This window comes from Octopus sinensis, linkage group LG11 (genome assembly GCF_006345805.1).
Source record: "Octopus sinensis linkage group LG11, ASM634580v1, whole genome shotgun sequence".
NCBI classification, from domain to species: domain Eukaryota; kingdom Metazoa; phylum Mollusca; class Cephalopoda; order Octopoda; family Octopodidae; genus Octopus; species Octopus sinensis.
In genome coordinates this window covers 64,653,421-64,679,302 of record NC_043007.1, presented here as the reverse complement: position 1 = coordinate 64,679,302, position 25,882 = coordinate 64,653,421, and the positions used below count along the sequence as shown (strand labels likewise).

Here is a 25,882-nt window from a genome sequence, read left to right as displayed (position 1 = left end):
TATATGACTGGTGTGCCCTGGAGCTCCTGCCAATGAATTTTGAGTGAGGAATTGCGAATGAAAAGAATTGCATCAAAATTTGTGCCTTGCTAGCTCATGGATGATCAAAAGCAGTCATGATTGAATGTATGTTGTGAACTGAAAGAACAGTTGGAAATTGATCTGGACCTTTTTTGAAGGTCATCACTGGTGACCAAAGCTGGTGCTATGGCTACAACCCAAAAACGAAGCAGCGATCAATTGAGTGGAAGCATTCAGTGTCACCATGCCCCAAAAGACACATCAAATGAAGTCCAAAGTCAAGATGATGCTGATTCGTTTCATCGATGCAAAAGGAATTACCCACACAGAATTTGTTCCTCCAGGTCAAACTGTTACCCAAACATTTTACTTCACAGTTCTGAAGCTTTTGTGAGACACAGTGAGACAAAAAAACACCCCAACCTGTGGCAAAGGGAAGAGTGATGGTTTCATCACAATAATGCACCTGTGCACACCGCCTTGAGGGAGACAGTTTTGACCAAAAATAGCACGATCTTGCTTATACCCACCCTTCCTATTCACCCAATCTTGCTGTAACTTCTTTTTGTTCCCCTGAATGAAAAAAGTCCTTAAAGGAAAACGTTTTGAATATGTGGAAGAGGTGAAGAAAACAAAACGAAGGAAGCTTTAAAAAGCATCACATCGCAAGAGTTCCAGGACTGCTTCAAACAGTAGAAAATATGTCTGAACTGATGCATTGCTTCAAATGGAGAATACTTTAAAGGCAATAAAAGTGTAAACATGCAAAACTAAGTGAATAAAATAATATTGCAAAATTCTGCTTTCTTTTGTGTGCCACCTCTTATTTTATGACCTTTGAAAGAATACATGCTGATTTAACCTATTTGAATTCTAGTGCCACTTAGATATTGAGAGGGCTATTTCTGGTGACAATATAAAAGGATATTATTGTATCTAACTTTATTGTTATTTATGTACATCCTTTATTTTCTACATGTGTAATATTTGACGGGTTCTAATATTGTGCTGTTTCAAGTGATTGGTTATTTCAACCATAATATATTAAAATGTTTTAAAGAAAGACTCAGAGTATTTTGACAAAATGCTTTGCAGTATTTCTTTTGCTTCTTTACATTCTGAGTTCAAAGAGACCAACTCTTTGCCTTTCATCCTGTTGAGATTGATAAAATAAAATACCAATGAAGTATCAGCTGACACCTATCTCAAATTTCAGGCTTTGTGCCTTTAGTAGAATCAATTATTATAATTGTTACTGGCAGAGTTGATTTTGATTAATCAGAATCAAATCAAGATTAAGATCAAAATGGAAATTGTAGTTGTGCCCGATGTCAGTGCCATCTGACTGGCTCCCCGTGCCGGTGGCACATAAAAACATGGTCGATGCCAGCCCCCCCCCCCCACTCATCTCTACTGGCTCCTGTGCTGGTGGTATGTAAAAAGCACCATCCAAAAGTAGTTGATGTCAGTGCCACCTGACTGGTTCCCATGCCAGTGGCACATAAAGAGCACCCACTACACTCTTGGAATGGTTGGCATTAAGAAGGGCATCCAGCTGTAGAAACCTCGCCAGATCAAATTGGAGCCTGGTGCAGCTTACTAGCTTGCCAGTCCCCAGTCAAACTGTCCAAGCCATGCCAGCATGGAAAACGGATGTTAAATGATGATGATGAGAGTTATATAAAAGCTCAAAGTTATCATTACTGGTGTCATTATTTAGCTCTGAGTGAGCCCTAAACAAGCGAGTGCATGATAAAGGGTTTTCCAACTGTAACTATCCCTCTTCCTTTCAGGTAGTGTAGCTAGGACTATCTTATTCAAAGGGTCCTTCCTTTTATCAGATGGTAAAGTGTGATTTCTAGCAGGCCAAATAACTACATTGAGGTTTCCTTGTTGGCTCATTGTTATTCATGTTTTAGAATGTGGGTGGATGGCAGAATCAGTAGATTATCTGGCAAAATTCTTTACTATATTTAGTTGTCTTTTTATGTTGTGAGTTGATTATGTCTCTTATTTTGCAAAGTCAGTAAATAAGTACTGGCAAAGTACTGTGTTCAATGTAATCAATTATACCTATCCCAAAATGTTGTGTTTTTTGCCCATTTTAGAAACTATTATTATTGTTGATCAATGCTAAAATTCTTTTAAAAAGAAGCAAATATCACATCTATTTTTTGCCTTCTTTTCAGTATTTCCTCAAAGGATGCTACACTGGATCATTTTTTAGAATCAGTGTGGTTGGTGCTAGCTAAGAAGGAGAGTAGTGATAAAAGCCATGGAAACGGACAGAGATGTGGAAGCAGATTCTGGAAGATCCGGTTATTTCCGGCTGTTCACAAGGGAAACCTTGTTTGACATCGAACGCCGGATTGCCGAGAGGCGTGCTCAAGCAGAGGACGCAGATTCTGATGAAGAAGAAAATGTAATGGAACTGAAGCCGAACCCTAAATTTGAAGCTGGTAAAGCCTTCCCCCTTCTATTGGGGACGTGCCTGGAAAGTTTCAGGGTCGGCCACTGGAAGATCTTGATGAGTACTATCATAATATGAAGGTTTGTTAAACATAACTTTTTTCTATAAATTTTAAATTGATTCTGAATAGTGCATGTGTAAAAATAATTTGATTGAAATAATTTAGAAATTCTAATTTCTATAAATGTTAATAGATATCTTTTGGTTGTATAAGTTGTTTTCCCAAAGACAGAATTTGTTGCTTAACTATATAAGGAAAGAAAACCCCACAGTGGTTTTATTTATTGTATGATTGTTAGTTATTGAGCAAATCTCAGCATTTAAAACTGTTTTCCAATTGATACAAATCAATAAACAATAAATAGGTTTGTTTATGCAGTGCTCTTGCTTTTTTTTTTTTTTTCTTTGTAGCTTGATACTAGTACACTTATTCTTATAGCCAGACTAACAATAACAGCGATAACACTTTTGTCAAATATTTTAATTAAGCCTTTTGTCTATACTTGCTAATTCTTTATGCCAAATTTTACATTATTGCTCATCTCTTATTGGAGATATAATATTTAAGTTATATGAACCATTTTATCAGAATGAAATAATTACAATTTTAAGAATTGTTTATTAACTCAACTAATTAGGAATGGTTCCAGATTTAAGAACAAGTTGGATTTCTTTAAGCCTAAACAAATATGGTATATGATAATATGATGATGGGACTTTGAAAGCTTTCTTTTTTATAAAAAATATATTTTAAAATTGCTCTTCTGTCAATGAAAATTTATCTTGTAACATTAAGAGGAGATGGAATAAATGTATTTTAGAAATTAGTAAATCTAAAGCATACAAAAATGGGTGAAATCTTAAAATTTTAGAAGTATATTTTATAATCAAAGGGAAATATTAAAAGATTCAAGTCTATCAAACATATTCCAAAAAGAAAGAATTCTTAAATTATGACCAATATCCCTAAAGTATAAGATATGATAATTTTAAATACTGAAAAAAAAAAATAAGTGTTATTACAAGAATTAACAAACTATGGGACAGGAATGTGAATGCTACTCATTCATATTTTGGGATTAAGATCAAGCTGAAATAGTTACTGCTGATCAATGGTTCTTAGACTTTTTCCAGTTGCTGCCCTTCTTTGCTCACAAGCCACATCCCTAACACCCCATCCTATGCACTCACATACAACAAACACACTTCTTTCTTGGTATCAGTATTTAGTCTACTGCTGATTTACAATAGCTAATCTATCACTGTAAACAAACTTATGTATTTTACAAATTAAAACTTAATCCAATAAATTGATTTAGTCAGCAGTATGACAAGTAAATTTAAGGTGGTGAGCTGGCTGAATTATCAGCATGCCAGGCAAAATGCCTAGCAGGATTTCATCCATCTTTAGGTTCTGAGTTCAAATTCCACTGAGGTCAAATTTACCTTTCATCTTTTTGGGGTCAGTGTAATTGATACACCCCCTCAAAATTGCTGGCCTTGTGCCAAAATTTGTAACCAATATGAGCAAGTAAATTTACATTTCACATGTGACTACATTAGCTTCACAGTTTTAATGGGATGGCAAAGGCTTGTTGCAGGTGTATCAACTTCTCAGCATCAATCAGGAATGTACTGAGAAAAGTCTTAGGTCCTCACATTCAGTAATTTTTAGTTTCTTTGTTTGGAAAGAAACTGGGACAATGCACTGAAGCCTTGTTCTACTAAATCCACTAAATATGATGTTAGGAAAACAATAAAATACATCTTGACTTTGTTCAATAATGCAGATTACAGAGAAAAATGTATTTTTGTAACTGAAAATCATTATAATGTAATTTTTTGTTTTTTTCATATTTTGGCCTTATTTTAGTGTCATTTTAGAGTGAAATCAATCCTTCCTCTACCATTCCTGTTTCCTCATTCTTGATATCCAGGAATGAGTTGATTGCCCAGTCTGGTATTTTTAGTAAAAACAAAAAAAGATCCTGAAGTCTCAGGCATATCTATATACAGCATTATTGATTAATATATCAATAATCTAATGTGTAGGACGTTGAGAGATTTTATTATCTGTACAGGACTCAAGATTTTATGCTGCTTGTTAGGATATTATTACTCAAAATAACCACTCTGAATAAGCTGCCGGACGAGATAGTGAAGATGCCGACAACTGCTCGGTTCAAAGTCTCCCTTGACCAGAAATGGCCTGAACTCTTTGCATGAACACCACCCTGTACATAACTCCATGTCCCCCTACATGGCCTTGCTTTTTGCTTTTTGAGCCAAAGAATTAACTTATCTTATAATATCAATATATGTGCATTCATGAAATATTAGATAACACTTAAATATAATAAATATGACTGTGTCTTATTGACAATAGAGTAAATAAGAGATTGACTCTATTGGTCCCTTTTTCCTCTTTGGATCTTTCCACTATACTCCCTGCCCTCCAGGAAGATGAGAAAAATGCTGCCTACTTTGGAAACCACTACTGTACATTTTCAAATTATTAATTACACCTAAGAAAATTCATTAAAGAAAATCCAAGTTTTAGAAAACTGACACAAATAAATTGGAGACTATTGTAACTATTTCTCCAGAGAATAATAATCTGTTTTCTGTCGATTTTTCAAAAATGTCTTGGCTTAAACTTAACACATCCTACTATTTGGTTGATCAGAATATAATGGCCACTCTAAGTGTTGTGCTTTGAAATGCAATTTTATCATAGTATTTTAATTATATTTTAGGTGAATTTCAACATACCTAATAATTAATGTATGCTCTTTAATAATTTTCTACTTATTTCAGACAGAAACATTTTGAAGCATAGGCACCCTTAATTATGAACATGATAAAAAAGGACCTTCGCTTACTTTTCTTGCATGAGTTCAAGCTTGGGCACAATGCCTCCCAAGCTGCTGCCAATATCAACAGAGCATAGGGAGAGGGGTCCACAAGTGATCACACAGTATAAAAGGTGTTTTCAGAAATTCTGTGGTGGTAATGAAAGCATTGAAGATGAAGAAGGAAGAGGACAGTCAGGCAGTCTTGACAATGAACAATTGAAAAGCAATTGTTGAACAAAACCCATGTCAAAGTGTCAGCAAAATATCTCAAGCACTTGTTGTCGGTATTGTAACAGTTTCACGCAATCTGCAGAAGATTGGTTAGGTGAAAAAGCTTGATAAATGGGTACTGCATGAGCTCAATGAAAATCAAAAAGTTCAGCATTTTGAAGTGTGCTCAATGCTCTTTCTGCGAAACACCAATGATCCTTTTCTTGACTAAATGGTCACTTGTGATGCAAAGTGGATCCTTTATGGTAACTATTAATGATCAGGTCAATGACTTGATCATGATGAGTCCCCCAAACATTTCCCAAAGTCAAAGTTGCATCAGTAAAAGATTATGGTGACTGTCTGGTGGTTTGCAATTGGTGTTGTTCATTACAGCTTTATGGAAGCCAATCAGAGCATTACAGCAGAGGTTTATTGCAATCAACTCACTGAAATGCATGCTCACTTGCAAAAAATTAGATCTGCATTGGTGAATCGGCATAACCCAATTCTGCTCCATGATAATGCAAAGTCACATGTTGCAAAAATGACACTGCAGGAACTCACAGACTTGGGATGTGAGACTTTACCACATCCTCCATATTCTCCTGATCTTTCACCCACTGACTACCATATTTTAAAGCCTTTAAATACGTTTTTAAGTGATAAAACTTTCAGGTTCAAACCAGAGGTGACATCAGCTTTCAAAGATTTCTAAACATCAAAGCCAATAAGTTTTTATCAACGAGGTATGAATAATCTTGTTGATTGATGGCAGAGATGTAAAGATGTCCAAAGCTCATACTTTGACTAATCAAAAAACTTCTATTGTTAATTTTTCCAAAATAAAATTATGTTTCTGAAATCAGCCATTATTTTCGGAACAGCCTAATAGAATTATCACCAACTAGCACATTTCCTCCTAGCATTACCATTTCTCTGTGGTAGTAAAAAAAAAAGCTTCAGATAGTAAAAATGTGTTTGTTTATATTTGTTTTGTACCCTACAGTGCAATAGAAACATCACTTAATTATTCATATAATTTAATTATAACTCATGTATCACTCAATATATCATAGGTAGTAGCCATAAACACCTTTACTTCTAAATTTTCTGACAAAACCATAGAAGAAAACAAATCAAATTTCAAATTTCAAAATCTTTTAAAAATACACAAGCCTGATAACAACAAAAATAATTTTCCTTGTCAAAGAAGGGTTTGCTGGGCAAGCTTTATGTCAGTCTAATCATATTCAACATGGCTCCCTCTTTAAGACAATGTTTTACAGCCAGGTTTCTTTATCTGTCAGCAACCTTTTTAGTTGCCTCTTATAGCAACTAAAGATAGAGTGTATCTTTTCTATTTTTCTTTTTCAATATAAAAGCATCTAATAAAATAATAGCTTAAAAATATATCAAGTTTCTATGAATATCAAATTTTATTTCATCCCCACTACTTGATTATATTAAAGGATTTATTATTCAGAAACTAAAAGAAAAGAGATATTTTCCTCCAATTTTCACTTTTCACCTGTCAGTGTCTTGGTGTGGGAGGGGGGATTTGTCATTGTGAAAAATGTATCAAAATTGTATTTACTTGTTGCACTAGAATGCATTTTAATGATGAAAAATTAATTTGTATCATTTTATTTCTTTATGTTACAGTGCTTTTGTGTAATAGCAAGAGACAAAACTATCTTCAGATTTTCCGCAACGAAAGCTATTTTTCTGTTGAGTCCATTTAACCCATTAAGACGACTTGCTATTTGTATATTGGTCCATCCATATCCTTTTCCTTCATGTTTTCAAAATGACTTTGATTTCTTGCACTTTTGTATTTTGGTGATTAAAATTTAGTTCCATGTATCACAGAAGATGAACAGTTAAGGTAGTGCAGCTATTGGGCAGTAAATTTAGTATTATCTACAATTTGATTCAATAAAAAGTGATTGTTTAGATAATTATTACCTTATTGCCTAGAAACAAGTAACATGTGTGAAAAAGAAATAGTGTATCAGTTAGTTTACTTAAAATCTAATGATTTCAGCTATTAAACTGAACATTTATTTCAAGAGATTTTGTTCAGGACATAGAGATTCACTATCTATTCTAAAACTAAGTTATTGTCTTGTTAGTGTTTTAGTCAGTAAAAGTTTGAAAGGATTGTGAAATAATTATATTTTGTGAAACTGGAAAATTTAAATGTTTATGAAAAGGATATTGCTTTGGAGAGAAAATGAAAATTATATGGTTGTATGGACAAATGATAAATGAATGAATATGAAATGTTACTTAAAGTTAAATCATAACCAGAGTAAAGATAAGCTCAGAGAGCTAGGACTGAAAACTTTTTTTAAGAGTTTTTCATTCAGGACAAAGAGATTCCCTTTTCACTCTAGAAATAAGTTCTCTTGTCAGTGCTATAATTTTGGCATTGTAGTAAAAATAGAAGCAATGATTGTAGAAGTCTGTAAAATTTCAAAGGATCTGCAAATGTATACAAGTACAGAATTAATTTTCTTCAACTCTAGTCATAGCTTGATTGTTCAAAACTTCCTCAATCTCCATGTGTAATCAGTATATACTATTTACTGATGTAATATGTTGCTGAGTAAGTCTGGAGTGATCAAGATATAATGAGTCTAGAGCAATTTAAATTGAAAGGAATGAGCAAACATTAGAATTTTGCATGTCTGTACATTTGTTGATTGATACATGGATTATCATTATTTCTTTTAGCAGGAAATAAACTAATTTGTTTGAGGGATGAGATAAATTCAATGCAATCTCAATATATAAATGGTACTTAGTTGATCAGTTATAGTAGGAGGTTATGAAAGGCAGAATGAATATGCTGATAATAGTACTGGGGTTAATATTGAAGTTGGCTCTGGTTGTTATTTATTACTAATTTTGATTTAATTTTATGTAAAATTCTTTGTTATTGACTTCCTTAGCATCCATACACTTTTCAGCCTTGTGGTCATCTTGACCATTGTTTGCAACTGTGTATTCATGACAATGAAGGATAATCCTCTACCCACAGCGGAGTAAGTAATTTTTAGTAATTTCTTTAAAAAGTTTGATATTAAACATCATTGAATATTTTATAGAAGGTTAATATAAAATTTTCAGATAGGTTTCTTTAAGCCTCAGTAATTGCTATAACTTAGAACCATTGACAATCAACAATCTGCCTGTGAACACTTTTCACAATATTTTAACCCTTTAGCATTTAAACCAGCCATATCTACCTGTTTTATGTTCAGAATGACCAGATCTAGCTTATCAAACTTACCCTGCAATGTAATTTTAAAAATAAGCTATCACATCATCAAAGTCTTGAAGCTACAAGATTATGTATGATTAATTCAAAACAATGTGCCAGTAGCATGTAAAGAACACCTTTGAGCATTGGGCTTCATGGAGGAAAAATGGCTGAGTTACTTTTGAGTGTTGGACCTCACAGAGGTACTGACCGAATCCTTTGGCATTATGTCATGCTTGAGAAAAAGACCCATCAAGCTGAGCAAAATCACAGCCATGGCAGATACTGGTGTCACACAAATGGCATCTGTGCTGGTGGTATGTAAAAAGTACCCATTACACTCTTGAAGTGGTTGGTGCTAGGAAGGGCATCCATCCATAAAAAATCATGCCATATCAGACTTGAGTCTGGTGCAGCCTTCCAGCATGCCAACCCTGGTCAAACTGTCCAACCCATGCCAGCATGGACAACAGGTATTAAATGATGATGATGAATGTGAATAAATAAGCATTACATTTGACAGAACAATCTGAATGCTAAGGCGTTAAAGGTGTTTAAGAATATTATTCAGCTTTTATTATTCACTGAAATCTAATCAACTCTGTGATTATGATAGTCATGATCATACAAGAATTTGGCAAATAATGTTTTACTTAAGTATAACACTTCAGGTTTATAGATGTGAAATAGGAAGATTTTATTATATTCAGGTCTTTACTTGACGGTTTCATAAACACTTGAATGAAAAGGTATCAAATCTTTTAAATACAGTTAATCCACATTATTTTGCATGTGTACTAATCCTAATACAAAATAGAAGCAAAAATAATTAATGAAGTGCTAATATACCAAATGCAGTGAGCAGCATAACTTAAATCAATCAAGGAGAGACAAACATCGTAGAACAATGCTGAAACTAAACAAAAGCAAGGGCAACAACCCTACATCAAAAAGAAAAAGGACATTTGAAATGAGTTGATGCACCAGAATCCCAAACAATTAAAATTGGAATTAGATAATGTAGTAAATAAAAGGACACTCTGATCTTTAACAAAGTGACAACTCTAGATATGTTTTTGCTATTAAATCTCCTCAGTGAAGCAGTCTTTCACATATCTTTGAAATCAATATAGACAGAGAAATAAATATATTCATATTCATACAAAGACAGGTATACACAGGTGTGACACACTAACATAGTAACAGAGGGAAATAACTCAGGTAAGTCATCCACATTAACTGCTTTGAAAACTTGATTAGATCACAATAATTGTTGATGGTTGATGTCTAAGACATGTAGTCAAAAGTCAAGCTGTCTACCATATATACTCTAAAATAAATTCATTGCATATTGCCTATTAAGACAGAAATGAATACAGCCAGTTTTGATATGTAAGACACTACTGTACAATATAATAACAGATATTCATGTTTATATTTCTTTTCAATTTTCTCAATGACTATTGATTGATTTTGTTAGTTTTAGGTCATTGGGGAACACCTGGAAACCATCACAAAAAGCTTTTATATCTGTTTATCACCTAGCATGAATAACTATTGTATGTATATATGTATGTTTGTATGTATGTATGTACTTATGTACATACGTACATACATGCACACACATACACACACACAAATGTCTGTTTGTCATACATTAAAATAACTCAGGTTCAATTCATAGGCTGAGAATTATTAAGGAATACTAATATTTCCATTTAAATATTTTCACATTGTGCAAAAAATTATCAAATATTTGATTTTAAAAATATCAAATATTTGAAAAAAATGTCTAATATATCAAAAAAATATCATATATGTACATATATGAATTATTTCATTTAATTATCGCCACACTTGTAATAATATAGGTAAAATAGTGCTCAATAAAAAAAACATGCTGTTACTGTATTAGTTAGTTTTTTCTGAGCAAGTAACTTTATTTCATGTTGCTCCAGTTCACTTAGTTGTAGAAATGAGTTGCAACATCACTGGATAACATCAATGGTGTGGAGAGGGGATGCTGATATACATGGGTGACTGTTGGTCTTCCATAAACAACCTTACCCTGATTTGTGCCTCAGAAGGGAACTTTTTAGATGCAATCCCATGGTCATTCATGACCAAAGGGAGTTTTTAATTGTTCTATATTTTTTTACTTATGTTAAACAATATTCTTCATTTTTATGCCTAGATATTCATTGTAACACTTAATTGTAACTGGTCATGATATTTTCAACAATTTTGATACTGTTATGAAATCAATTTTCTTACTAGAAGTACTTTTTTCTATTAATTAATTAACTTTTAACCATGCAGTAAAAATCATAATATAATTATGTATAAAAATAGTATAATGCATATAAGGAAAAACTAAATACACTTGGCCAATGATTTAAGTATGTCTCATAGGAATATGCATTATCATGGGTTACTGTGTTTACAATAAGAGTATTTATCAAATGATAAGTACCAAAATATTGCCTTAGTTTGTGAAACCAGTATCCTAACTTTTAATGTTCATCTTTTTCTATAGTCACTCATTTACATAGAGCAAGCTTAAAGAATAAGGAAAACAGTTGGCCACTTGGGGCCCAAGAAATTGACAGTTATTTTATCTCTCATCCTATTTTTATTCCTCAATCCAGATCTCTTACTGAATTCTAAACTATATTTACAAATTATGTTCACATGTCCCATTCTGTTTAATTAGAAATAGATTAAGGGGTTTGAGGTAGTAAAGGTGCCAAACAGTAAAAGTATGTCTTCTGAGATAAGAAACAAAAATGTGTGAACAAATTGAATGTTCAAATGACAATGTGTAATCTTATGTTATATTATAAAAAAATATTTAAGCTCAAGCACTAGTTTTTTTTCTTTTTCTTTTTTTTTTCTGTACAGTAAATAAAAAGCAACAGGAAATAAAGGTGTCAATTAAAGTTTCACATAGCAGTTGAATGATTCACAAGTTCCATATCAAATCCTTCCAAAACTTTCTGAATTTTTTCTGTTATTGAAATATTATCCACTGCTACAAACTGAAATTTTTAGAAAAGATAAAAACAATGCAATTATAAAGAGATATTAAGAGTGTATATTATATCTGCTTTGCCTACAAGCAGAAATTGGTTTTCTTTTACTTTCATTATAAAAATCGTTGACTCTAATCATTGGATTTTCATTTCTCTAATATTCTGAAATCTTTTATTCTTTAACAAAATAATCATATATTCTTTTGTTGAATTTTTCTAGATATGTATTTACCGGAATCTACACATGTGAGGCATTAATAAAATTGTTTGCCCGAGGATTTATCTTAGAACCCTTTACATACCTCAGAGATGCCTGGAATTGGTTGGATTTCGTAGTCATTGGTTTAGCGTAAGTCATTTTTTAAAAAGATGCTTTTTTTCTTTTATATTTTTGATTTAAATAATTCATTTATGCTACAATAGGCTGTGATATTATAAAATATCAAATAAATATTTTTTAAAGCAAATCTATTTTCAGAGGAAGCAAAATTGCCTTGTTTCTTTTATATATTTATTTTTGTGTATGCATTAATTTAATTTCTTCTAGCACAGAAAAAAGGTTTTTTTGTCTTTTTTCTTTTTTTGAGAGATAAAAAATTACTGTCAGTATTTGCTGACTTGTTTGGAATTTAACTTTCTATAGTTCAAATTCCACTGAGCTTAACTTTGTGTCTCATCCCTTATATTCAAATAAATATCAGGTTAACAAAATTGGCAGGTTTGACAGTTTTAGTGCATTGAACTAATTGAATGTAATGCCACAGTTGATTACTCACAATTTTTAATTGTTGGGGCTGAAGCCTATCTCTGAGTAAGAAAGCAGAATTGGACTAGCTATTTATCTAAGAGGAAATGTTACTCCCAACACTTGACATTTTGGAAATTGAGTTAAGCTCCAGATTTGAGCTGAATTATTGATCCAAGACTTGATGTTTTAAAACCATGCCAATTGATGAGCTGAATATAGCCAGCTTTACATTTTTAGTCTTTGATACTGGAAATAATATCTAACTGTAAAACAGAAAACTATTCTGGCAATTCAAATACAAAACCATCCAGCTATGCATAATGATGCATGAACAAATATATATAAACTGAAGATCACTTATACATTCAGCCTAAGCTCACCTAAAAGACAACAGTACCACAAAGTTATTTGCTTTACACCCACTTTCTCTCTAAATATTAAACCTCTCGTAGGTAGGCCTTCCTAAAGTTAGTTGATAAATATTTTCCTTGCATACACAAGTACAGTAAGCTATTCAATAGACACACATGTAAAGTTTTTCCAATCCAAAGTCAACATGAGAAGTGTGCTTTTGCATAAGCCCACCCTAGTTCTTAAATTAATTATTTTTGTGGGAATATCATCACTAGTTTGCTCAATGGTCTCTGTAACAAAGACGCTATTGTATATGAGGTAGAACTCAAAACCAGAGGGCGAAACAATGCATCAAATTGACCTAGAGCTTTCAAGAAATATCTACACAACCACACCTTCAAGAGTTACAACAAGCATAAATCACTACACCGGCCAAGCATATACAGCAGTTGAAAAAGGTTGAAGATTACAACATCAAATGGAAACTGTTGGAGAAATATAGTTTTACAGTAATAGCAGCAAAAGAAGCAGACCGTTTAGTTAAAGGATACTTGGAAGTTCCTTTATGTCTGGGGTGTATCTAAATGCTAAATTGGAGACATCTACACCTTTTTTAGATGAGCAGAAGTATATTCTCTAATATTAATCCAAGTTACCATAGGGGTGTCAACACCAATATTTCTTTCTTAAATCTACCCCCACTCCTCTTAATCATGAGGAAATTTCCCTTTTCTGTTTTAGTAGTTACTTGGCAACATCACTAGTGCTGGTAGCACAAAAAAAGCACCCAGTACAGACTGTAAAGTGGTTGGTTTTAGGAAGAACATCCAACTGTAGAAAATATACCACAGCTGACACTGGAACTTGGCATAGCCCTGCAGCTTGCCAGATTCTGTTAAACCATCTAACCCATACCAGCATAGAAAATGTACATTAAATGATTATGATGATGAGACATAAATACATACATATGTGTATGCTGTGTGCATGTACATAAATACATATAAATATGAAATATAAATGTAAATAACAGTGTAACAATACATATATGGGTAGATACCTAGATAGAGATACATACTTATATAGATACAGTCATAGACATGAGATACATTAGATGTACATAGATGTATGTGATACATATATATATATATACACGAGGCCTGATCAATAAGTATTCGGATTGTTGCCATAGTAACGTAGCTAAAGCATGCAGAGTGAAGCTGCTTGACACAGATTGACCTTGAACTTTGCTGTGCATGCACATTAAATTTAAACATTCTAACTCACTTCCGCTGTTTACAACAGTGCTTGGAAGGAAGGTGTGAAGCGTGTGATTGTCGCATTGACCATGACAGAGAAAGTTTTCATGGTGATAACTGTTCAGAGGCCTACACAAAGTTGCAGGAAGTATATGGAGAGGAGTGTATGGGCCACACACAAGTGTACAAGTGGTTCAGACATCGTCAAGATGGCCAAAAAAATGTTGATATTGATGAATGTTCTGGGAGAAACACAACCAGTGGAACTGAGAGAAACATTGCTGATGTGTGTGCAGCTATGAGGGGAAAATCATCAAGTCACCATCTTTGAGTTATCAGAGGATGTGCAGATTAGTTATGGCTCAGTTTAATCTATCATCACTGAAGATTTGGACGTGAGATGTGTCTGCCAAGTTTGTGCCAAAATTGCTTTCAGCCGACCAAAAGGACAGTCAGGTTTCAGTTGCACAAGATCTCCTTGATTGTGTTGAGAATGATGAAAACTTCTTGGAAACTTTGCATAGACCTCTGAGGCGGCATCATCAAGCTTTTGGCAAAATTTGATGCTTTTCTGCTCAACTTTCTCTGTCATGGTCAATGCAACAATTACATGCTACACACCTTCCTTCCAAACACTGCTGTAAACAGCAGAAGTGAGCTGAAGCATTAAAACTTAGTGAACATGCACAACAGAGTTCACAGTCAGTCTGTACCAAGTGGCTTCACTCTCCATGCTTTAGCTTCATTACTATAGTAACAATCTGGGTACTTATTGATCAGTAACAATCTGGATACTTATTGTGTGTGTGTGTGTGTGTGTATTATAATGACAATCGACAATGGATTATATTTATAACTATAATTTAAAGGTATCTATATTTTTTTATTTAGATACTTGACAGAAGTAGTTGATCTGGGTAATCTATCAGCTTTACGAACATTCAGGGTACTTCGAGCCCTAAAAACTGTCGCAGTGATTCCAGGTATGTGAACCTCATTGAATATCAACCCACCTCCCTTTAAACCATCTTTTTCCATATATGTGAATGTACTGAAGTCATGAAGATTGAGTTAGAGTTGATATACATGCCCTTTGTAAATATATGTGTATTTTGATTGATGTAGTTTCTTTATATGTATATGACATGATAAGATTTAATACATTCTATAAATCTAAATATGTGAATACATTTATGCATAAATATGTAAATTCCTCTCTCTCTCTCTCTCTCTCTCTCTCTCTCTCTCTCTCGGAGAGGCACAAGCACCTACACACACACATACACGGCAGTAACTCCCGCCTAACAAACTCCATCACAAAGCTTCGGTCGGCTCAGGGCTATAGCAGAAGACACTTACCCAAAGTGCCACGTGGTGGCACACATGCATCATACAGTCTACCTTTCACCCTGAGCGAGAGGCACTTAGTTGCCAGCAGAGGTAGGAGCTCCCTGAACTTTGCCCATGCTATTCTTACTCTAGTCACTACACTCTCAACGCAGCCATCCCCACTACAGACTTGGTCACCTAGGTAGTGTAAGCTATTAACTACTTCTAGTTTCTTCCCCGACATGTGATGGAATCTTTTTTCTGTATGTCTTCAGTGTTTATTGCCCCAGTGCATCTACCACACACAAAAACTATTTTCCTGGTTAACCTTCCTTTGATATTGCTGCACCTTTTATGTGTCCATCGTATGGAGTTTCTACCCACACCTTTTCTACAGATTGAGCAGAGCTATCTATCTGAAGCAGGTTGTGATTTGACAGCCTTCTTACTTACTAAGACTTATGATTTTGCTAGGTTTACCCTAAGGCTCTTTCATTCTAGACCTTGCTTTCACACCCTAAATTTCGTCTCCAGTTCTGGCAGTGACTCAGCTATTAAAGCAAGATCATCAGCATAGAGGAGCTCCCGGGGGCAACCTGTCTTGGATTCCTCTATTATTGCCTGGCGGACTATGATGAATAAGAGGGGGCTGAGGACTGATCCTTGGTGAACCCCTACTTCTACTCGGAATTCTTCACTATACTCATTGCCAACCCTCACCATACTGACAGCATCCCTGTACAGGGCTTGTACAGGGCTTGTACAGCTCTTACCAGCCACTGGTGTATCCCCAGTTTCTGCAGAGACCACCAGATAAGGGATCGGGGGGACCCTGTCAAAGGCTTTCTCCAAGTCAACAAAAGCCAAGTACAGAGGTTTATCTTTGGCTAGGTACTTCAACTGCAGTTGCTTTACCAGAAATATAGCATTAGTGGTGCTTCTGCCTGGCACAAAACCGAACTGCATCTCATCTAGGCTAACTCTCTCCCTAATTAGTTGGGCTATGACTCTCTCTGTAACTTTCATCACCTGATCCAATAATTTGATACCCCTGTAGTTATTTCTATCTAAAGCATCATCTTTCCCCTTGTAGCAGTTGACTATGGTGCTGCGACACCAGTCATTTGGTATGACTCCTTCACTAACTACCTGATTTATGATGCGGGTGACAAGACCATAACCCACACCGCCTGATATTTTAAGCATCTCAGCAGTGATTCCTGATGGGCCAGGTGCTTTCCCTGTCTTCATATCCTTAATTGCTTTATCTACCTGAGTACTGTTGATTCGGATAGCTGGTTCCTCAATTGGGTCAACCTTTGGCAGACTCTCCTCCTCCCATTCATTCTCCACATTCAGCAGTCTTTCATAATGGCTTCTCCAAACCTCTTTCTTTGCAGAATCATTAAATGCAAGGGCACCATCATCCATGCGGACACATTTCTCTCCTATGACATCACTGTTTTCTCTCACACACTATCTTGCAATCCGAAATACTTCAGGTCTTTGATCCTCATATCGCTGAACATTGGCAAACTTCTTTCCTGCTACTCCCTTGGCTATATATACCTGTCTCTTAGCTTTCCTTTTGGCTATCTGATACATTTTCCTGCTACCAGGCATTCCAAGCCTGTTTCTTTCCTCTAATGGCCCTGTCTGCAGAATTGTTCCACCACTATGTTACCCTAGGTCTGGAAGGGACATTGCACCAACCACAGATTTGGTCTGTGGCACTCAGCAAGCTGTCTTGCAGGAATTCCCAGCTGCTTTCTATGTCACAGGACTGTAGCTCCTCCTCCCTATTATCAAATTTCTCGGTAAGGATATCCCTAAATCTCTGACTATATGAAGTGTTCCTAAGCTTACAAGTCCTTTTCCAGTTTGGTCTGCTTTTTGGCATCCTTCTGGCCAAAAGTCTAAAGTCACTAATAACTATTCTATGTTGTGGGGTGCATTCTTCACCAGGGAATGTATCCCGCTATCTGGTGAGGATGAAATCAATCTGTCTAGCAGAGTCACCTGATTGATAGGTTATCAGGTGGCTAGCTGGCTTCCTGAAGTTGGTGTTGCAGATCAATAGGTTATTTGCATTGCAGAACTCCAGGAACCTAGTTCCCTCTTCATTTCTGGTACCAACTTCATGGCCCCCATGTACACCTTGGAAGATACCAGATTGCTGTCCGACATGCCCATTAAAATCTCCAGCCACAAAGATGAGATCATTGTAACTCATCTTTAAAGTAGCCTGCAGAAAAATATCATAAAAGTGATCCTTCTATTCATTTGGTAGACCTGTTTGTGGGGCATAGGCAGAGATAATTGTAGCTATACCATTCTGCAAGATTAGCCTGAGTTTAAGTACTCGATCGCACACCCTCACTACCTCTATGACCTTATCCACCCATTTCTCTGCAAGAAGTATGCCCACACCCCCTATTCCATCACTATTACCTACCCTGAAGAGTTTATACCTATGTGCTTTGCCTTTGAGGACTCTGGCTGAAGCTCCTCCCCATCTTACCTCTTGTACGCAACATACATCAACACTCTCCGTTCAAGCATCTCTACAATCTCGCTAGACCTACCTTTCTATGTGCCTACATTTAGAGTGCTATCATTTTACTCTGTTGAGATGGGGGCTTATATTCCTATTCATTTCTAGCTTAAATTTCTAGCAATAATTTTTGTTTTCTTTGTTGTTTACCTTTTGTTCATTTCTATTCTTCTTCAGTGGTGACAAGTAGATAAGGTAAAATAGAAATGCTTTGTACAAATTACTAATTTGCTTATTTATTTGTGTTCACAGGTTTAAAAACAATCGTGGGTGCCTTATTAGAAGCCGTCAGACGGTTAAGAGATGTAATGATACTTACGTGCTTCATGTTGTCCATCTTTGCACTAATTGGTATGCAACTCTACCAAGGAACATTACGTAGCAAGTGTATTAGAGATATTGTCGATAATGAAAATATCACAGATGAAGAGTGGATGGAACATGTTTTAAATAAAGGTAAGAGGAACATAAAATACATACTGCACTTTTTTATTTTATTTTTCTCCTCTCTACTGGTGTATCTGAGAAAATGGATGATCAAATCAGTCAGTACCAAACAACCACTTGATTGGTCCACAGTTCAGATTGTTTCACTAATAATGCATGAATTTGTGTCCAAGATGCCTAACTCTCAATTATTAAATTTACACAAATCTAAATAGGTATATTGAGATATAATTCACTTCTGTAACTTGACAAATAATTCATTGGCTTGATACACCAAGATCAATTCATACTGTGGAAGAAATGACTACTTGCAGTCAGTGCAGTTTTAAGGCATGAGCACATTGGGCAATTGCCCAGGGTCCCCACAGGTCTAGCAGCCCAATTTTGGTCCAGTTATGCTTTGCCTTGTCAGTAAATAAATATTATAGGGCCCTGTATATTGATTTGCCCAGAGGTCTATAATGCTGCTAAGACAGCTCTGCTTGCAATATGCCTGTTTATATTTGAGACTGATTCATCTATTTTTTGAGTGCTATCTAAAAGGGGAAAATACATTAGTCTCATGCAACATTGTGATATGATAGCGAAAGTGATTAGTTTCATGTCATATCAAACAGAAACTTAAGTTTAGCGAAAATTAAATGCCTAAACATCTGAGATTACTTGCTGTTAACAAGATAATTTTTCAGATAATTAACCCCATCTTTTAAAGATGAAGCAATTTTCAGTATTTTTATCAACAATATTTCTACAATATATTTCAATTAGATCTCCACTTATCAGGTTTTTTATTATTGGATCGTAACAAGCTGGATTTGAATCCAGTCTGAAATATTGTAATCTTACTGAAAATGTTTGGAAACTTAAAAAACTTACACTATAACTTAATTGTTTAGCATTACAATGTATTAGATTATTGAATTTTATAACAAAATTAATTGTGAAGTACTTGTTTAACGAAGGATTTGTTTTAGAGATCTTGTATTGAAACTGAAACACTTGCTTCATATAGAGCTATGTCGCTATTTAAAACACATTGATACTCTCACTCCCTTTTATTTTGTAATAGCTTTATGTATTATTAATTATCAAATCTTTCATTGTGCATCTATGGCCAAGTCAATGATATGCTTTGCTATAATACTATAAAGTGTATGTTTGTCAATAGGTAATGAGACAGAAAATAAAGGAATAGAAGAATATAAAAAATAAACAAACCTCCTCCATGGCCTGTCAGGATCTGACCAACGAATGACTTCTAATACATACTCTAGAATAGAATATCAGTGACCAGGTCATAAGAGTATATAAAAACTGTGATAAAAGCTTAATGTATAATACTAAAATGGCATTAAATACCACAAGCATTAAGACAGAAAAAATACTATTGGTCAATGTCTGTGAGTTTATTACTCTTTTCTGTTTCAAAATAGTGCTCATAATATTAAATATCATTTTACATTGAAAACCTTAGCTGTTAATTCATTCATAGCATGGTATTATAAAATAAAGCAAAAGTGAATATAATGATGTGCATATGTTTTAAATGGCTACCACAATTCTATATCAATTCATGGCAAGTAGTAACTCTATTTTGTTAATTTTCTCTCTTTTCATCATAGTTTCAATTATTCTTGTGTAAAAGAAGGATTCAGTTTAGTATTAAAAATTACCAAACTATTCATCAGTTATATATTAGTTGAACACTACATCACTGTCAATCTGTTTCATTTCTTCCTCTGTTGTCAGTTATTTGAACCAGATATTTGTATTGTCTTATCTTGAACAGATTACAACATTTAAGTAACCACATACAAGCTCTTGAACTATGAGACCAAAATTTCATTCACCTAATTATTTAATAAATACTTGTAAATAACAAATAAAATCAGAGTCTGAGGAAACTTGCCAATAACTAATGATCAGAACCTCAACACTCATGTTTTCCAACAAAATTTGAAATTATCAAAATTTACAAACTTTAACAATATTGTAAATTTTTTATTACTTTAGAAAATATGCACTATCTTCTTTCTTTCTGTAGATCTGAAATACTTGCAATCTACTCATTAAATGATTTTATCTGTATGTTTAGAAAAGAAAATATTATCTTTAACATGTAGAGAAACATTTCCAGAATAAATGTACTACAAAAATATACTGTATATATATTTCAAAAACACAGACATTTGATATATTTATGTATTTCTAAAGATGCTTTAATTGGACCCATTGTTTATTTTCCTTCAGTTACTTAATTTTACATTTTTCTATTCAGAAAATTGGGGTGAAGATTATTATGGAAACACTCTCGTATGTGGAAATGCTTCAGGCGCAGGGTATGTAATGTTATTCAATTTTCTTTTTTTTTTTACTGAAATAACAACAATCTATTTATCTATTGTTTGTTCTTTCACACTTTCTTTCTACCATTATATGTATGTGTGTGTGTGTGTGTGTGAAAGAAAAATTGAGAAATAAGGATTACAATCACAGACTACAGTTTCATTCGATTGATCCCTAACCTTTATCATTGGTATATTTCACCAAGAACAGGAAGTCCTATACTCTGGTGGTGGTCATTTTTGTGGCCTTTACAGACAAACTATGTCGCTCAGTATACATCATGTATTCTTTTGACATTTCCATATGACAGTAAAAGTTTTTCTGATGATGACCTACCTTTTCAAATCTTTTACATTCAACCATTCTTGCAATTAGATTGGCACATCAAGTGGATCGTACTGAGCTAATTTCTCAGACACACTGTTCTCATTCATTGCCTTACAGGTATCTTATATATGCCTCATAGAGTTTGCTTTGTGTACACTTACAAAAAAATTTGCTATCTATTAAGGATCTATCTTCAGTTATCCTCTCTTCTTCATAGTCCTTAAGACCAATCATCAAGACCAGAACTTGGCACCAATGGGAACATTTTCATTTTGATAACCTAATCTTAATTTCATATTGAAGAAGATGAAATACAAGTTCAAAACTTAAAATGCAGACTCAAGTCAAAAAACCTGAAGATTAACATTACCAAAATGTAAATACCAGTTTTATGCAGGGCTGCACTCAACAACAATAAGGTGATATTGTATGTTTGAAAGGAATACCAATAGGTGATGTGAGATTTCTGATAAAGTGGCAAGAAATTTAAACATCTGAAAACTGGAAGTAGTAATAGAGTTTTGTTATGTAGATTCATACTTAACTGTGATGATGGCGATAGTGATAGCACAGTGGCTACTATGAGAGTCTGCGTGAAATAAGTTCTTATAAACTATTTGCTTTTACCTGAATCAAAAGATTCCTCTCTTCATACAAAAGGCAAATTTATATGAAACATGTAAGAAATATGATGTATGGCAGTGAGGCATGCGTAGTGAATACAAAATATTTTAATATAACTGGAAAAATATTAAGTTTTATTCAGTCTATATGCCTAGCTTATAAGACTGTCAAATACAAATGAATAAATTAAGCAGCTGATTTAAGTAACATTTGTTGAGTACTATACTGTAGAAGGTATGTAATAGGAATAGATGATGTATGATGAGAGAAAAGATGTCAAGAATTGACAGTAGAAGTAACACATGGGTGCTTTGGGAAACAGATTATTCTAATCTGAGAAAGGTGTCTCATAGCAAGAAGAAGTGCTATATTACAGCTCCATGCAATCTATGCTTGCACAGAAAATATGGACATAAAAGTGACAGTGATAATATTGATATATATATATATATCATATTTTCTAAACACAAGTTATTTAAGACTTAGGTTGTTTTCTTATGCTATACCTCCACATTTGTTGCATTCTTTATTTCCAACGTTTTTTGTACTATGCCTTCACATTTGTTGCATTCTCTATTTCCAATTCTCAATTGCACACTCTCAAAAGTTCTCTTCTCAACTTCCATTTCCCCACTCCCCTGTTCCACCACCATGTAAATACAATTAGTGTGATATAAGTGAGAAAACTTCTCTGACTGCTGCAATCCAACAAAGGGAGTGATCCTGACAGTGTCTCTTCTATGAAGTAGATCACTTCAGAGATAGTTCTTATCCTTGCCAAATACTTCAATCTCTCTCTCTCTCTCTCTCTCTCTCATGCACCACACACACATGTGCATGAGCCCCGTATGTCTCATCTCCAAATAAGAGTAACCTCATCTTAAAGATGAAAACAATTGTTAACAAGTACCTCCTCCATCATATATGAATCCACACAGTTTGGCTTCATTTGAGCTAGACTTATCTGAGATTTTCATAAATCACACTTTACTAGTCACTCTTCTTTGAGAACATTGACTACAGCTGTTTGCTCTTGACATCAGAAAAGATTATGACTTTGTCTGAGATGAGAAGCTCCCAACAAAATTGCTCATTTATGGCTTACATACTTCTTTCATTTCTTGTATTAGAAATCTCCTATATTTGATCACACTACTACATATGCTGGCAAAGCTCTCTTTAACCCACACTCAAATTTTAATGCACCTCAGGATTCACTAATGTCCTCCATACTTTCCTTTTTGCATATTAATCATTCAAATTGCTGTAGCTCCTAACCACACAGCATACGTTCCTATGCAGATGAGACAATCCACCTTTCCTCCTTTGCTTTCTTAATACAGGTAACATCTACACACCCTAAGTACCAAATTTATACTGTTTCCAGGAATAGAGATCATGTGAATATTCTTTAAAGGGGACATTATGCTTAGTATCTTAGCGATCACTTCAATGTCTGACGTGATATATTGTGCACTTGTTCAGGCAACATCAATTTAATGGAGGGAATGAGCTAATATACAGTGCATATATTTGATCACTATAAACAAATCATTTGTGCAGGTTGTTCATCAAAAACTGAACACTCCTATCTTCGATGAAAGATTCCATCATATTTATATATAAAGCATTACCAAAACCACTCAAGGACCAATCTTCCTCTTCAGGAATATACTTCAGCTCCAATCCATAATTATTATCTTTTTATAAAATTAACTAAAGATATACCTACACTGAGTACTGCTCACATATATGAGATGATGCTACTGCTTCTGAACTAGCTAGTTGCACACTTGTCCACCTAGGTTCATCTGACCCAATAGTTTCTCCTTCTCCCATTGCCCTTTTTATGTCACAACACCAAACTTTTTATGAAACACTTTCTTCAGTTCTTTCCTTCCCAGACTCATAAATCCAATAGGCCTCTCCCTACACACACTTATCCTACAAACTTTGACCTACATGTTTTTTTAGTTAAACATCAATTGCCTCAATCTCACTAATATGTAAAAGTTTGTAGAGATTGTGAGAATTGCTCCCCCTTCACTGTTATTAGATTTTCTTCCCAATTATATCAAAGGTTCGAGTTTTGCACTTAAAATATAAAGTAGTATATTAGATCCCTCTGAGATTAACCAAAGATTTTTTAAGTTTCAAAGATGAATATATACACCAAAATATACAGAGAGTGTGTGTATGCGTGTGTGAATTAAAGTTCATCATGCTGCTTATAAATTTATATTTGTAAACAAAAAGTTTCAAACTTTTTGGTTTATTGTGGCTTGAAATCTATGACAAGTGAATAGAAAATTTTAAAGATGGGCAATGTTGATGGAATATTTTCCACATCATACAGATGATATAGAGCTCACAGCGGTGGTGGAGGGAGAAAAATCTGAGCTTTATGAGTCGATCCCAATAGTCAAGGCTTGTCATGTCATCCTCTGCAAATCTCCACCAAGCAGCTCATTTTAAGATAGATACGCAAGTAAAATTACTAATAGAGAAATGAAAATAAACTTTGGAAACAGCAACGCCACCATAGGTTACATGGAAACGATGAACGTGTTTTCAAAGGAAATAATCAAAGAACGTAATATTGTAATACTTCATGTAAAGTAAATATAACAGATGAAAAATCCTTCAAGAATCATAAAAATTCTCAGATCACTACCAAAATTTCATCATCTGTTCCTTATGTCATTACCAACTTTTCCTGCAAGTTTAATCAAATACCGTTCACAACGTTTTGAGTTATTTTGCACACAGACAGACAGATGGAAAAAAAACCCAACGCCAATGGAAACATAACCTCCTTCCTAGGCGGAGGTAATAATTCATAGATAACAGTGACTGTAAAAGATATGTTATTAAACTACTCCACAAAACTTTCCTGCAGTTGTCAAATCCATGTCAGTGGCTATAATGATATTCACTTCAGCAACTGATATGCAAATATCCAGATGTGTAAAATATTTGATATACATATCAGGCTGAGTAAAAAGTAAGCAACGTTTTAAAACATGAAATTCATCACGATATATTTCAATAATGCCAAAATTTTATTAATCAAAGTAATAATTATTACAATCAACACATTTTTGCCAACAAGTTACAAGTTTGTTTATTCTGGTAACATAAAAATCTGGAGTTCTGTAGCTGATGAACTCTTTGAACACACTTTCAGCATCGGTTTGATTTTTGAACTCCTTCTCTCACAGTTAGCTATCAAGGTGCTTGTAAAAGTGGTAGTCAGTAGGAGAAATGTCTGGGGAATAAGCTGGGTGGGGAAGAACTTCGTAGTCAAGTTCCCTCAACTTCTGGAGCATCATTAGTGAAACATGTGGTTGAGTATTGCCATGAAGAGTGATTGGCCCTCTTCTTTTGACCAGTCTTGGACAGAGGAGTTGCAGTTTTCCATCCATTTTGGCAATTTCATGGCAATATGTTTCTGCAGTAATGGTTTTTCTGGGTTTTAAGAAGTTATAGAGGATGAGTTCAACAGTACACCACCAAAGTCACCATAACCTCCTTTTTGAAGAGCTCAGGTTTAGGGAAGATTTTCAGTGCTTCATTTTGGTCCAACCACTGTGAAGAACATTTTTTATTATTGTACAGAGTCCACTTTCCATCACAAGTTACAATACGGTCAAGAAATGGATTGGTCTGATTACAGAGAAGAGACAACAAGCAAATTTCATATCTGTGCATTTTCTGATTTTCATTCAAATCATATGGTACCCATTTGTCGAGCTTTTTTGATTTTCTGATTGCATGCAAATGGTTACAAGCAATTTTCTGGCTAACATGAAGTACTTTTGCCAATTCTCAAGTGGTTTTGCCTGGATCTTTCCCAATGACGGTCTTTAATTGATCATCATCAATGACAGATGGGTGTCCACTACACTCACGATCTTCAAGACTCAGGTCTCCACTGCAAAAGTGTTAAACCATTTTCAAGCTGACCACTCATTGGTCATTTCCTCACCAAACATTTTGTTGATATTGCAAGCAGTTTCAGCTGCTTTATGTCCTTTT

General features: G+C 34.3%; 1 protein-coding gene across 3 annotated transcripts in view; it reads left to right on the top strand.

Annotated features, from left to right (window-relative positions):
• Positions 1-2,348: 2,348 nt before the first annotated feature.
• The window catches only part of LOC115217005 (sodium channel protein type 4 subunit alpha B-like), a 155,490-nt gene continuing 131,956 nt past the window's right edge, over positions 2,349-25,882 (top strand). For all 3 annotated transcript variants that reach the window (XM_036507622.1, XM_036507623.1, XM_036507621.1), the window contains exons 1-7: positions 2,349-2,571; positions 7,222-7,340; positions 8,523-8,606; positions 12,077-12,205; positions 15,109-15,200; positions 18,353-18,556; positions 20,826-20,886. In XM_036507622.1, the coding sequence (XP_036363515.1) occupies positions 2,566-2,571; positions 7,222-7,340; positions 8,523-8,606; positions 12,077-12,205; positions 15,109-15,200; positions 18,353-18,556; positions 20,826-20,886 (695 nt within the window). In that variant the 5' untranslated portion in view covers positions 2,349-2,565. The remainder of the gene's footprint in view (positions 2,572-7,221; positions 7,341-8,522; positions 8,607-12,076; positions 12,206-15,108; positions 15,201-18,352; positions 18,557-20,825; positions 20,887-25,882) is intronic.